Raw genomic sequence first — 14,576 nt, forward strand, 5'->3', positions numbered from 1 at the left:
GATAGAACTGTCAGTTTAGATAAGATTCTGTAATTGTAGCAGGAATTGTCCTTTAGGTGACCAGTCTATTGCAGTCACTTAATATCTAGTTCAAAACTAGAAATCAGATGGTCATAAGAATAGCATTAGGGAGCGTTGGGCCGTTCCGGTTAGCGGCTGCTGCTCCAGTCACGAGGGCCAGCAGCGGCGGGGTCGGCGGCTAGTGGGGTGCAGCGCTCGCAGGTGTTCGCGATGAGTTTACCCCTCAATCCCAAGCCTTTTCTCAATGGGTTGACAGGAAAGCCAGTGATGGTAAAACTCAAGTGGGGAATGGAGTACAAGGGCTACCTGGTCTCTGTGGACGGCTACATGAACATGCAGCTTGCGAATACAGAAGAATACATAGATGGGGCATTTTCTGGACATCTGGATGAAGTTCTGATAAGGTGTAATAATGTCCTTTATATCAGAGGCGTTGAAGAGGAGGAGGAAGACGGGGAAATGAGAGAATAGCATCTTTGGGGGGATTTTTTTTATATATATGTATTTCTATACAATAAAGATTTTTTTTTCAAAAAAAAAAAAGAATAACATTAGGAACTACTTTGAAAAGTTAGTAACCTTGACTATATTCTTTTTATAATGAAATACAATATTTTAAAACAGTTTTTATTATATATATATATATATATATTTTTTTAAATTTTTGTGAGACAGGGTTTCTCTGTGTAGCCTTGAATATCACAGACTCGCTTTGTAGACCAGGCTGGTCTTGAACTCACAGCAATCCGCCTGCCTCTGCATCCCAAGTGCTGGGATTAAACGCATGCACCACCATGCCCGGCCCTATTATTATTATTTTTTAATTTATTTATTATATGTATATGAGTGCTCTGTTTTCATACATGCCAGAAGAGGGCATCAGATCTCACTATAGATGGTTGTGAGCCACCATGTGGTTGCTGGGAACTGAACTCAGGACCTCTGGAAGAGCAGCCAGTGCTCTCAACCACTGAGCTATCTCTCCAGCCCCGGTTTTTATTATTTGTAATTATGTGTATGTGTGTGCACCTGTGTGTGGGTTTGTGCTTGGGAGTGTTGGTATCTGAGGAGGCCAGAAGCCTCAGGTATGCCTGGAGCTTGAATTACAGGTGGTTGTGAGCCACCTGATGTGGGTGCCGGGACCTGAACCCTGAAGTTGGGTCCCCTGGAAGAGTAGTATGTGCTTAGCTATTAAGCCCTCTCTCCCACTCCTGAAAAAAAAAGTGTGTGTGTGTGTGTGTGTATGTATGTATACATATATGTTGTTGTTATGTTTTTTTGAGATAGGGTTTCTCTGTATAGCCTTGGCTGTCCAGGGCTACTTGGCTTTGTAGACCAGGCTGACCTACCTACACACACACACACACACACACACACACACACACACACACACATTGTTGTTACGTTTTTTTGGAGACAGGGTTTCTCTGTGTAATCTTGGCTGTTTTGGACTTGTTTTGTAGACCAGGCTGGCCTCAAACTCGTAGAGATCCTCCTGCCTCTGCCTCTGTGAATGCTGAGGTTATCCTGAATACATTTTTAAATTAATAAAAAGGACATTATTCTTGCTGGGTATGGTGGTGTACACCTTTAGTCCCAGCACTTAGGAGGCAGAGGCAGGTGGATCTCTTGAGTTGGGCCAGCCATGTCTGCAGCGTGGGTTCCAGGACAGCCAGGGCTCCACACTGAGACCCTGTCTCACAAGAAAGTAAAACACAGACAAAACCAGGCTTGATCTTTGCCTTCGGAGGAGTTTACATCTAGTGGGAGAACAATTTGATAATTATAAAAATGTAATCATAATATTCTCAGTGTCTATATGCTGAACAAATATTAGCTGAGAAAAGTAAAATGCAAGCCACAAATGTAATTGGAAATTTTCTACATTTCTAATTACACCTTTAAAGTAGAAGGAAAATGAAGGTGGTTTTGAAAAGAATGCTAGTTTTAGGCCGGGCATGGTGCGCACACCTTTAATCCCAGCACTCGGGAGGCAGAGGCAGGTGGATCGCTGTGAGTTCAAGGCCAGCCTGGTCTACAAAGTGAGTCCAGGACAGCCAAGGCTACACAGAGAAACCCTGTCTCAAAAAACAAAAAAAAGAAAGAAAGAAAGAAAGAAAAGAATGCTAGTTTTTTAGTGTGTGTGGGGGGGGCAGCGCGCATATGACCATAGAGGTACATGCTCCCCTGTGGGAGGCCAGAGGGAGATGCTATGTTCCGCCTTCTGTCGCCCTGCACCTGAAGCTCGCTGTCGGGCTCAGCTGCCTGACCAGTGAGCACTCTCCAGTCTTTGTCTCCACCCCTAAGGCTACAGTTACAGGCACGCCCATATGTCTTTTTATGTGCGTGCTGGCATTCTAGCTCCGTTCTTCATGCTTGTAGAGTAAGCGCTCCCACCTGCTAAGCCTTACCCCGCCCCCTAAAACTAATTCAATAATAGATTTCATTTAAGCTTATCTGAAATAATATTACAATGTGACAGCAATATAAAGAATGTGATTTTTTTTTTCTTACTATATCTTTGAAATCCTTGGATTAGCTACGTTTAAAATGCTCAGCAGCTACAAGTAGCTAGTGGCTACTACACTGGACAGGAAAATTCTTTGCCCACATTTAAAAAATCCTATAGTGGTGAACAGATATTTCCCCAGTTGAATGGAGACTCAAGATCTGATTGTCTTCTTACAACTGCTTGTGATTTCTTCCATGTGGGGGCTTCTGAGGTACCCTGACACACGGAGCTTACGTTATGTATGTAATATGCAACCATTTTTCTTTTTTCTTTTTCTTTTTATTGTATGTGCATTGGTGTTTTGCCTGTATGTGTGTCTGTGTGAGGGTGTCAGATCGTGGAGTTACAGACAGTTGCGAGCCACCATGTGGGTGCTGGGAATTGAACCCGGGTCCTTTGGAAGAGCAGTCAGTGCTCTTAACCGCTGAGCCATCTTTCCAGCCCCAGTGCAACCATTTTTCAAGCTGCACACTTGAGATGAACTTTTTTTTTTAAACAGTGACTGTGTTATAGCTGTGTTAAAGTTATAGCTTTAATGTAGCGAAGATATTAAGGACAATAAGGTCGCTTCTGGGTGTTTGGCTCAGTGTGCCGTGCTAAAAATCACTCTCCTATGAAGTGTGTGGACTCACAGAAAATGCAGCTGTGCAGTGACTCTGTTTTGCTTCCACTCAGGATGTGTCTGGTCCGGATGAAGCAGGAAGGCCGCACTGGGAAGTACATGTGCCGGATCATAGTTCATTTCATGTGGGAAGATGTGGAGCAGCGAGGCCGAGTCATGGGGGTAAGTGCCTGCCTGCGGATGCTGGGCCTGGGCAACCGGCACCAGAAGGTCTGACCCGAGTGTGGGCTTCTCTGCTCTAGAATGGCTTTGCTTCGGCATCTCTGTGAAACGCTGCCTAACGTCCAAGAGGCAGGTCAGCTACAGTCACTTTTTTTTTTTTTCTTGTTGGACGCCTGACATACCACGGATGCTTTGTGGGCTTGTGCGCATTATTGTGGTTTGTTGGTATGAGGGCGTCTTGTATACAGAAGTAGATAGAATTATGGCGATGTGGAAGATGGGATGGGGAACCAGATATTAATCTAGTGTGAGGAGGCTGCCTTTGATAGTAATTCAGTATTTGAGTTAGTGCCCTTTTTAAGTCCTTTGGTTGATTGGTTGGTTTTTGTTTGTTTGTTTTTAGATTTATTTATTATTGTGTATACAGTGTTCTTTCTGCATGTACACCTGCAGGCCAGAAGAGGGCATCAGATCACACTATAGATGGCTGTGCGCCACCATGTGGCTGCTGGGAGTTGAACTCGGGACCTCTGGAAGAACAGTCAGTGCTCTTACCCTCTGAGCCATCTCTCCAGCCCCTTGTTTGTTTGGTTTTTTGAGACATGGACTTGTACCTTAGGAACTCCTGATTCTCCTGCCTCTGCTTCCTAAGTGCTGTCGGCATCTGCCGTCATACCCGTCAGACCCAAGTCTCTGAGTTAGACCTTAGGGGAAGTCCCTGCTGTCGGGCCTTAGTCTTCAGGCACTAAGGAAAACTCTGGTCACTAGCCACCTAGAGGATTTTGGCAAAGTATCCATTGAAAATAAATACCTTAGTAAATTCAGTAGTTAGCCCGAGAAAGAAGAATATGGAGTGTGCGAGTGTGTGTGCAGATGTGCACGCATGTGCGTGTACGTATGTGCATAAAATGACTCTGCTAGCTATAGAAAATATGTAGTTCTGGGTTTTATGCATGTGTGTGTTTTATTATACATGATCTCATTTTTTCATGTACTTCCACACAACTCTCTTTTCCTCACACTATGTTATGTTTCGGAGGTCTAGCTGTGCTGAGTGGGCGCTCGGTCACGGCACAGCTGTATTACTGCGCACACTTTCACACATCCCACGCTAATGGTTATCAATACCATCTGCTTTTTCTTTGTATAAAATTGCAATCTTTGAGACTCATGCCATGCATGTCGGTGATGGTTTGTTTCCTCGTGTCTTTGAAGGAACTGTAGTGTAGGAGGCACTGTAAACATGGGTCTCTACGGACATTTGCATGGCAGTCTGTGGGGACAGCATGCAGGCCATTGGCGTTTCTCTTCATTCTAAGGAAGTGAAACATCGGTTGTACCTGCTGTCACACAGTCTGCCTTGAAGAAGTCATGATTGAGCGCTCTCTCTCTCTCTCTCTCTCTCTCTCTCTCTCTCTCTCTCTCTCTCTGTGTGTGTGTGTGTGTGTGTGTGTGTGTGTGTGTGTGCACGCGCATGTGCCACGTACATGCAGAAGCTCAAAGTGGTCAGAGGAGGGTGTTAGAACCCTGTACTCCCCTTGTGAGCCACCGTGTGGTGCTGGGAACCAAACCCAGGTCCTCTTTGAGAGCAAGTGGCGCTCTTAACCACTGAGCCATCATCTCTCTGCCTTCCTGAGCTCCTTCTAGGACTGTGCTCTTTGGTTCTTGTCTCGTTCCCCCCACTGTCAGGCCTTCTGGCTCTCTCTGTGGTCCAGAGGGAGGTCAGCTGACTAAGCGACTCAGACAGCTGGCTTTTCTACGTCCTCAAGTGTTTACTCCTCAGTTCTGTGGCAGCACACATTGGACTCAGGCTGGGGTTGGCATCTCAGATCACCCTCCTGATGATGACCGGTAATACCCTTTGTGCTGGCTGCCAGGTATTGCGTTAGAGGCTCCTCCATTAGATGAACGTGTTTTGCTTATCTCTGTGACTGCGCCCTGCTGGCCGCGGGACTACTAGAACCACAGCTGTCCTGTCCCAAACAGCCTAATAATCCAGAAATTGCTGACTTCTAGACCACAGGAATTTTTTAATTACACCCTCTCCCACAGTTTTTTTTTCTTCCATATATAACAGCAGTCGACACTTTGAGCCTTCTCTGTGGTGCTTTGTGTGTAATCTCCCTCCTACTTCTGTACGCGTTATGAAAGCAGGAAACTGTCTTCCTCTATTTTTTGCTTATGTGGTAACATCAAATGGATAAAAAGGATGAGTTGAATAGGTGCATAAATTAAACATGAGCTTTTGGTATATTCCACTGGGTTTACTTATTTAGTTAGTTAGTTGTTTGAGACAGGGTCTCATTTAATATATAGGGCTCTGGGTGGCCTAGAACTTACTGTGTAGACCAGGCGGGCCTTGTATTCACAGAGATCTCAAGTCCTGGGATTGAAGATGTGTACCGTCATGTTCGTATATTCTGTTTTAAGATAACTTATTAGATAAATCGTACTTGATCTGGTCCTTTTGCTTCCATGTCCTAAGATCTGGGATTACAGGCGTCCACCCTCACCTCCACCTTAGAGCATCAGCTCTTCTCACAGGAGTCCAGGCTACGCCTGTACCGGACAGGGCGTGGGGGGTGGCAGCCGCACCTTTAATGGCAACATGTTAGTGACTCCCCTAGTGTAGGCTCCTAAATTACCTTCAAACTGCGGCTTAGTTACAGAACCATAAGTGAACAAAAATGTTTTTAAAATAGCAATTTAGAATTGGGTTCTTACTCTTCTTGCTTTTTACTGTATTTGACACAACCCTCTCCCCCAAACTTAATGATAGAAACAAACACCTTTTTTATAGGAAGGACAGTTGTAACGTGTGTGTGTGTGTGTGTGTGTACATGCATAGGGGTGTATTGCCAGTGTGCAGCCTGCAGCCGTGGCACATGTGACTTGAGAACAGCAGTAGGTGGAAGGAGCAGCGGCTGGCCTGGTCCTCCCGCAATGGACAAGCATTCCCTGTGCTTCAGTAGACACAGGAGCAGCTCCAGGGTGCTAGCGGCGTGCCTGCCAAGTTTCTCGTTAGCTTAAAAAAAAAGAAAAAAGAAAAAAACAGATTCAAAGGTGGTAATTTGCAAATCTTTCTGTGTTATTTGGCGTTCCAGGTATACCTCTGTAAGAAAAGTCATAGAAAAAGTAAAACTTATAAAGCCAGTCAGGGTTGTGGTGGTTTTTCTCATGCCAAAGAATTCTTAGAAGCCATTACTGTGAGTGGACGGGTGTGGTGAGGCTCAAGAGCCAAATTCGCCTCCTGCAAACTGATGACGAACCAGAAATTTTAATCAAGGATTCCTTTGAAACTTGATTTCCTATCAAGAACTCATTTAGTATTTGAGTTCTGGTCTCATGCAAGAGGGAAATTTTGCTTTTCGTCTGCTTCTAAGAAGCCCAAGTGTTGTGGCACATGACACAGACTTATGTGTCATTGGTGAAGCCAGTACAAAAAGCAACTGCTAAATTTGAGGTTACAAAAATCACATCAATAATTTTAGTGTTCTGACTTTTTAAAGGGGGGAAAAAAGCCAATATTCGGGATTTAAACATATAAATTAGCTGTGGAAATAAAGTTCATTATATCACCTCATCTGGTCTTGTTTTATTTCATTAACTGGTTCTTAAAAACCTTTGTGAGCTGAGCTGCAGCTGAAGAGGCTGGAGACCATTTTTCCTTGGGCTCTTGCCGCGCTCCTGAGTGTTGGTAGGAGTGAGCGCTGGGACCTGCCACAGCTGTAAAAACAGACAGCCCTTTGGCCCCGCACTCTTCTCCTGCTGCAGGCGATTTCAGATGTAAATTTCACCCGGCCTCTGCTGCTAATGAAGTCAGTTTCTTTTGCTGGGTTTGCACCAGGTGTGTCCAGTCTTGGGGCTAACTGGGTGCTTTACTTAATTTTTCCATTTGTGACATTTCAACCAAACTTCAAAAACAAACAAGAGTCAGCTCAAGGCAGTGGCTGATGGTAACCTTAGGCTGGTGCAGCGACTTCCTGTCAGTTCTGCTCTGCCAGACATCTCCACCTTCCGGCTCGCAAGGAGCAGGTTTAAGCTTCCAAGCCAAGGTGGGAAGGGATGGGGATAGGGAGTCACAACTTACTCTCTCTCATCAGTGGTTCCCGCACGCAGGGTGCCTTAGTACGCCGTCAGATAGGTGACCTCTTGCCTGTAGTATTCCAGAGTAAGACTAAACGTCCTGTCGCTTCCTGGTCCCCTGCTCTGTAGCAGAGGCTCTTGATGAGATGGTGCAGAGGGCAGAGCTGGTACAAACCGGTCTCTTCCGTGAGCTTCTGCCTTGCTTCTCAGGCCTGGTGTTTCGCGTTGCAAGGTCCTCTCCCATCACACCCTATAGTCTCTGTCAACGCCAGACTCGTTTCCCACAATGCTTCTTGACCCCCAGCCCATGAAGCTTCTAGCGCACTGGCGGTTACTAAGCACCCAGTGGGGTTCTCATTCCGCCCGCTCCTCCAGCCAAGCCGCATGCCTGCTGCTGTTCCCGTCTGTGCCGTCCGCATCCGCTGTGTCCCCCTAGAGTGTCCTCATACATTGTCCCATTGCCTTTCCGAGACTGGGGGCAATCCGCTTCTCCCTCGCTGTAAGTGCCATAATGGTTTCTGTAGCCTTGTTTGGACTTGTATTCGTTCTCTTTTATGTCGTGGTGGCTCATGCATGTTGACTGTCCTCTAGATGACTTCCCCAGAGTCGGCACCATGTGCGTCTCTCTTTGTAGTCTCCACAGTGCCTATAACTGCCTGTTGGCTAAATGGTGACAATCTAAAGACCAAAAGAAGACAATTCTGGAGGCCTGGGCTAGGTATTGGGGGAAATGGGATAACGAGATACCCGTTTCTATTCTGAGGATATTTGTCTGCTGTGTTGTAAATATTGGGAGAAAAATTGATTTCCCCTGTCAGTTTTTTAAAATTACGTTTAGTTGTGTGAGTGCCTGTGCATATGTGTACAGGTGTGCACATGCCACTGTATGTGTGTGGAGGTCAGAGCACAGCTTTCAGGACTCCACTCTCCTCCTGCCTTGTAGGTCCTGGGGACCTGACTCAGGTCATCGGGCGTGGCAGCAAGTCCACGTACTGCTGAGCTGTCTTACTGCTTCCCTACTGTCAATTTCTGTGTTTCTGTTTTCTTTGCTTGTCTGTTTTTTACTGGAATTGATTGATTCTTAAACCCTAGCTTATAATAGGGCACTTATTTCAAAAGTGGGATTTGGATATTAGCAAAGGCTTTAGATTTTCTGAAAATCTTCCAACCTTCCAAGTCTCAAATAGCCCCTGCCCCATGCTCTCCCTCCCCATAATGATTTCCAACGAGGGCTCGGGATGTAGCTCAGTGGCAGAATGCTTGCCTTGAGTTCATGTGGACTTACGCATAAGCCCTAGCACGTAAAACAAAAGAGGGAAAAACCCTTAAACTCCTATTTTACTGTGCTGTGCTTTGCATCTCAGTGTCAAAGGTTTTGAAAAATAAGAACTGTTTTAAAGATAGTTTTTATAACCATAAGTATGAATGTGTGAGTGGAATAAAAAACGCTTGGAGTTGGAGGCCATAAAAATAAGAATATATGTTCTTAGCTATCAGCTCCCTGAAGGGTTTTAAATGACCTGAGCTATAGGAATTAGATACTCAATTATCGGGAATTAGGAGAAAGATCCGTTTTTAGGTTTTAAAAGTGGTGTGTGTGTGTGTGTGTGTGTGTGTGTGTGTGTGTGTGTGTGTGTGGTGCGTTTGTGCCAGGTGTGTTCACAGAGGCCAGAAGAGAGGGTTGGATCCCCTGCACTTACAGTAGCAGGTGGTTACGAGCTGCTTGGTGTGGTGCTGGGAACCGAACTCAGGTCCTCTGAAGCAGCAGGGCCACTCTTCACCACTAAGCCATCTTTCTAGCCCCAAAGCTAAATTCTTAGAAGGCAAAGTAGTTTCTTTATTAGGGACTGGCTCATGAATTTGAGCTGAGTCCACAGAGGATGTGTCCCCACCCCTAGAGGTACCCCCTCTGTCTGTATGAGTTTAAGGGGGCATTCAAGTAGGTAGGCTGCCAGCCGATTTGGCACCTGCACACAAAACCCGGAATACTAGTTAGATGGCCCAGTCATTTGTCCGGAGTGGCTCACTGACTCAACCCCACCCCACCCCACCCCACCCAGTGCTGGGGATCCAACCTAGTGCCTTGAGCATGCTAGTTGAGTCTACCATTGATCTAGCCTTCCTTTTTGCTTTTTGTTTTTAGAACAGAGTCTTACTAAGTTGCCCAGTTAGACCTTTCTCTTTGATCCCCCTGCCTCAGCATCTGGGGGAGCATGCAGCACCAGGCTCACCCAGACCCATTTTATTCTACCAGGAGTCCTTGGGAGAAGGCTGATCAGCCTTTCTGTATTTGAGATGGATTGCAGCAGGAACCTCCCTGTGCGCTTGGCCTTTATCTCCAGTGCTGTTTTTACCTCCAGTTACAGATTGCGGGTTTCCCAGGTCTTAGTATTGCTAAAGAGTCAGAAATGGAGCTCTGTATATCATAATCTTTTACCAGGTGGGTAAAAAGAAAATCCTGGATTTGGTCCGTTTGTTGTTTTCAATTCATTGAAATACTTTTCTTTTAAATTACATTTCTTTAGTTGGATGCTGTGCTCCATAGAATCTCTATAAAAGAGCAGTGACCTTACTCTATTTTTTCAAAGCCCTTGCTGGAGGCCAGTGAGAAGATAGAGGGCTCAGCAGGCGCGGGTGGGAGTTCTAACCCTAGGACCCACGGGGTGGCCAAGCATCGCCCACAGCTGATGGAGGCCTTGATAGACACATGCACCCCCAACACACAGGGGGGCGGGGCGGGGTGCTTGCCTACAGGCCCCTACTCCACAGCACCCCTCCTTGAGTGCTCCTCATGCCAGCTGCTCCTAGCTCGGCTGCCCCTCTAATCCCTCTTGGGGTGTTTTTTGCCTTCTTTCATCTGCTAGCCCCTGTTGCTCAGTCCCAGCGTGTTGGGAGGTGAGCGCATGGTGCACTCCAGAGTCGTATTCCAGCTCACCTTTCAGGCCGCCAGTGCCGCTTCCAAATAAGTCTCCCTCTCAGGAGGCAGAGGACACACGGCCCCACAAACCGTCCTTCCTGTCGCACTGCTGATGTCACCACCACTAACTGAGCCTCCTAAGCTGAGCTATCCTCCACTCCGGCCTCATTCTCAGCCTCCTTGGCTTGCTGGTTACATGCTCCACATGTCTCTGCGTCTTCCTCTCACTCCAGCAGCATCTCTGCTTTATAGCAAGTCACTCCCGCAGGAATTGGTGGCTGTCCCCTTCCCAGCAGCCCTCCTGTCTATAACTGCCAGAGGCCTTCTTTCTAAGTCTTGCATCTGATCGTATCCCTCTCCTGCTAGAAACTTCTGAGTGCTTTTATCCTTTCATCCACTGGGGACAAAACGGTGTCTAGAACCTTATGTAGGTATATAATCCAACCTATTTATTCTTTTCTTTCTTCTTTTGAGACAGTCTCACTGTGTAGCCCTGGCTATTGGAACTTGCTATAGAGACTGGGCTGGCTTCAAACTCTCAGATCCTCCTGGCTCTGCTTCCTGAGTGCTGTCTTTTATTGTTGTTGTTTGAGACAAGGTTTCTCTGTGTAACAGCCCTGGCTGGCCTTGAACTTACAGAGAGATCCACCGGCCTCTGCCTTCCTAGTGCTGGGATTACAGGCGTGCGCCACCCTGCCTAACGAGTGCTGTCTGTTTTAAAAATAAAACGTTGAACTGTTTAGATGAAAAAAAAAAGAAACTATTAAAATGTTTGAATTTTTTATTTGCGGTTTTTAAAAACTAAAATGTAATTACATCATTTTCTCCTCCCAGACCCCCTAGGATGTTTTGATATCTGCAGCTTATCAAATGACTTAACAAAAGGGAGGTGTTTAAACCTAAAATAATAAATGTATGTGCTGAGGGTCGGAACTCAGGTCCTTTTGCTAGAATAGCAAGCATTTTTCTGACTGAACCATCTCCTGGCCCCTGTACAGATCTTTTTTTTTTTTTAATAGATTAAATTTTTTATTTTGTGTGTATTTTACCTGTATGCATGCCTATACACCATGTGTGTGCCTCGTGCCTGAGTAGGCCAGAAGAGGACATCAGATCTGGACCTGGAGCCTCTGTGTGGGTGCTGGGAATTGAACCTCAGTCCTCTGCAAAAGCAGCCAGTGGTCTTACTCTGCTAAGTCATCTCTAGTGCCTTCTGTACAATTTTTGGTTTTTGTTTTGTCGACACAGGGTTTCTCTGTGTAGCCATGGCTGTCCTAGACTTGCTATGTAGTCCAGGTTGGCTTCGAACTCAACAGATACCCGCCTGCCTCTGCCTCTCGGATGCTGGGATCACAGGAATGTGCCACTGTGCTCCGCTACAAGTTTTTGAGTTAGCACATTTTGTGGTGTGCCATAGTTGATTTAAGCAAGTAACTCACATTATCTGGGCTAAGGATCCTTGTGTCCCTAGTGTTCTGTGCATCAGGGTGCCCGCTGTCACCAGTGCTGCTCCCGTTGGATGAGCACAAGCCTGTGGTTGTACCATTGTCTCCTGGCTACCAGGCGTCTCTGGTCATACCTGGATTCGTGGTCTGAGGCTCTTCTCCCTTCCACCATCACCACCAACAAAAGATTCATTATTCTCTCCCTCCCCGCCCTACCTCATGGCTTCTGTGGTTATACTCTGAATCTGCTTTATAGGGAAAATGAGCCTCAGGCTGTTAGGCTGGAGAGCGAGAGCCTGGGAAATGCTTTAACGCTGATTTTTCAATCCACGAAGATTGCGTATATTGTTGCTTCAGTACCGCAGATCTAGATCAGACCCTTCTTGTTTCTGTGACAAGGAATCTGAGGTTCAGTGATGTGCAGTGGCACAGCGGGCACACATTAGCATGAGGACCACAGCTGTGACAGTCCTGGTCCCAGTATTCCCTGATACCATCCCTGAAATGCCACCTCCCCATCTGTCTTGTTACCAAAAACCAACAAGGAGTTTTTCTTGAATCTGGAAATACCTCTGTCTTAGAAGGCTCAAGGCTAACTTCCCCTTTTATTTGGAATTTCGAATCCAGCACAGCAGAGGTTTCTACTCAGAGCTGGAGATTAAGGGGGGAAAAGACAGGTGCAGACACCAGCGAGCGCGGCGACTTTTCTTCTTTCCCAGCATCTGCTTTGGTGTCTCTACGTCATGTGAGTTTGCCTCAGTTGATCTCACAAGTGTGTGTGTGTGTGTGTGTGTGTGTGTGTGTGTGTGTGTGTATTTTTTTTTTTAAGAGGAGCAGAGCAGGGAGGCTGAACACAGGCTTGAGGGGCTGGGCCCAGAGACTAACAAAGGCAGTATTATGCAGCTCATGGCAAAGTCAGTAAATGAATCCAAGAGATACCCGGATGTGTTTCTAGAGGGGGAGGGGCCTGGTGGGGAGGCAGAAAGGTGGGCCTAAGATAGAATGGGGCCAGCCTGCTGGATAAGGGGTCCACCTCTTCCTGCTCCCGCTGTGTTCCAGAGTTCTTGTTCTACGTAGTTGAAAAGTTAGAAACAAAGGCTGGACCACGTACCTCATAGTCATCTCTTTAGACTCTTCCTTCTTAGGAAAAGAAGTTGCTCCCAAGGCTGTTTCCATTTCAGCCTGTGCTTGGCTGCTACCCCCCTAGAATGTTGCTGGGGATCTTACACGCCAAGCTGAGCGAACTGGTCAGAGTCTCAGATTTTTGTTCCCACACCTAAAACCTCAGCATCAGGGGATTTGTTAAGAATCATCTGGAGGGGCTGGACAGTGGTGGCGCATGCCTTTAGTCCTTGCACCCGGGAGGCAGAGGCAGGCAGATCTCCGTGAATTCAAGGCCAGCTTTGTCTACAGAACAAGTTCCAGGACAGCCAGGGCTCCATGGAGAAACCCTGTTTTGAAAAACAAAACAAGGCCTGGCAGTGGTGGTTCATTCTTTTAATCCTAGCACTCGGGAAACAGAGGCAGGTGGATCTCTGTGAGTTCGAGGCCAGCCTGGTCTACAAAGCAAGTCTAGGACAGCCAAGGCTACACAGAGAAACCCTGTCTGGGGGAGGAGGGGGGAAAGAAAGAAAGAAAGAAAGGAAGAAAGAAAGAAAGACAGACAAAACAAAACCAGCTAGATCAATCAACTCTGTGAGTGGGTCTGTGAGTGGGCCTGTGGTGGTCTGAGTGAGGATGTTCCCCACGGGCTCAGATGTTGAGTACTTACTTGGTCCCTGGATGGTGGCACTTTTTGGGTAGGTTTAGGAGGTGTGACCTTGCTGGAAGAAGTATGTCAGTATAGTGGTCTTTGAGGTTTCAAAGCCACCTGCCATTCCAGATTTGCTTCCTCTGCTTTCTCTTTGCAGTTCAGCATGTAAGTCCTCAGCTTGTTTGTTACCCAAGCCAGCATGCCTGCTGTCTGCTGCCCCATCATGACCTCTGACCCTCTGGAACCATAAGCCCAAATGCTTGTAAATTGCTCTGGTCACTGTTTTATCAGTGTAATAGAAGAGTAATGCAGGGCATTATTATTATTATTATTATTATTATTATTATTATTATTATTATTATTATTATTATTATTATTATTATTATTAGCCTTCCTGTTTCAGAACAACTCTTCCTAGTCTGACCCTGTCTGTTACCTAATGGGGACACAGAGAGATGAGTATAAATCAGAGCTGTCTGAGGAAGCCAGGCTGTCTGGTTCTCAGTCCTTAGAGCTCTCCTTGCTTAGCAGGGTGAAGTGTGAACACACTGATGCCATGCCATGATTGGGACGTGTGCAGGGGTGACAGGCTCGTTCATGCAGCGCTTTCTCTTTGCTGTGCACATTACTGTGGCTTTTACCATCTTCTAACCATCTGTCCGTGAGATAGCACTCCACTCTCATGTTCAGATGAGGAAACCGGAGACCAGGGAGGCTAATGTATTTGTTTCCGGTAGCAGCTATAGCTTTTATTATCCCAAACTTGGCCTGAAACAACAGAAATGTATTCTCTCACACATCTCTCATACTCTAATACCTAGAGGTATAATAATAATAATAATAATAATAATAATAATAACAACAACAACAACAACAACAACAACAACATTAAATAATAATAATAATTATTATTATTATTATAATCATCATCATCATTATTATTATTTCTCTGGACCAAGATCAAAATGTTGGTAGACCCATGCTCCTTCTGGTGGCGCTGGAGGAGGCTGTTCCTTACACTTCTAGCCTTTGATGGCTGCCAGGATTCCTTGACTTGT

The 14,576-nt window shown here is 46.1% G+C and overlaps 2 protein-coding genes across 4 annotated transcripts in view; both read left to right on the top strand.

Annotated features, from left to right (window-relative positions):
• Positions 1–14,576, top strand: part of UQCC1 (ubiquinol-cytochrome c reductase complex assembly factor 1) — a 92,736-nt gene that overhangs the window by 44,749 nt on the left and 33,411 nt on the right. For all 3 annotated transcript variants that reach the window (XM_084775724.1, XM_084775722.1, XM_084775723.1), the window contains one exon: positions 3,209–3,317. In XM_084775724.1, the coding sequence (XP_084631850.1) occupies positions 3,209–3,317 (109 nt within the window). The remainder of the gene's footprint in view (positions 1–3,208; positions 3,318–14,576) is intronic.
• Positions 138–558, top strand: LOC311593565 (small nuclear ribonucleoprotein F-like). The gene has a single exon (XM_084774930.1). It carries the CDS (start codon positions 232–234, stop codon positions 490–492), a length of 261 nt encoding a protein of 86 aa, XP_084631056.1. The 5' UTR covers positions 138–231; the 3' UTR covers positions 493–558.

The sequence above is a fragment of the Acomys minous genome (assembly GCF_964271855.1).
Source record: "Acomys minous genome assembly, chromosome: 3".
In the NCBI taxonomy this organism is placed as follows: Eukaryota; Metazoa; Chordata; class Mammalia; order Rodentia; family Muridae; genus Acomys; species Acomys minous.

Excerpts from the sequence above, each read along its gene's own strand:
- LOC311593565 (XM_084774930.1), top strand. The coding sequence starts at position 232 with ATGAGTTTACCCCTCAATCCCAAGCCTTTTCTCAATGGGTTGACAGGA.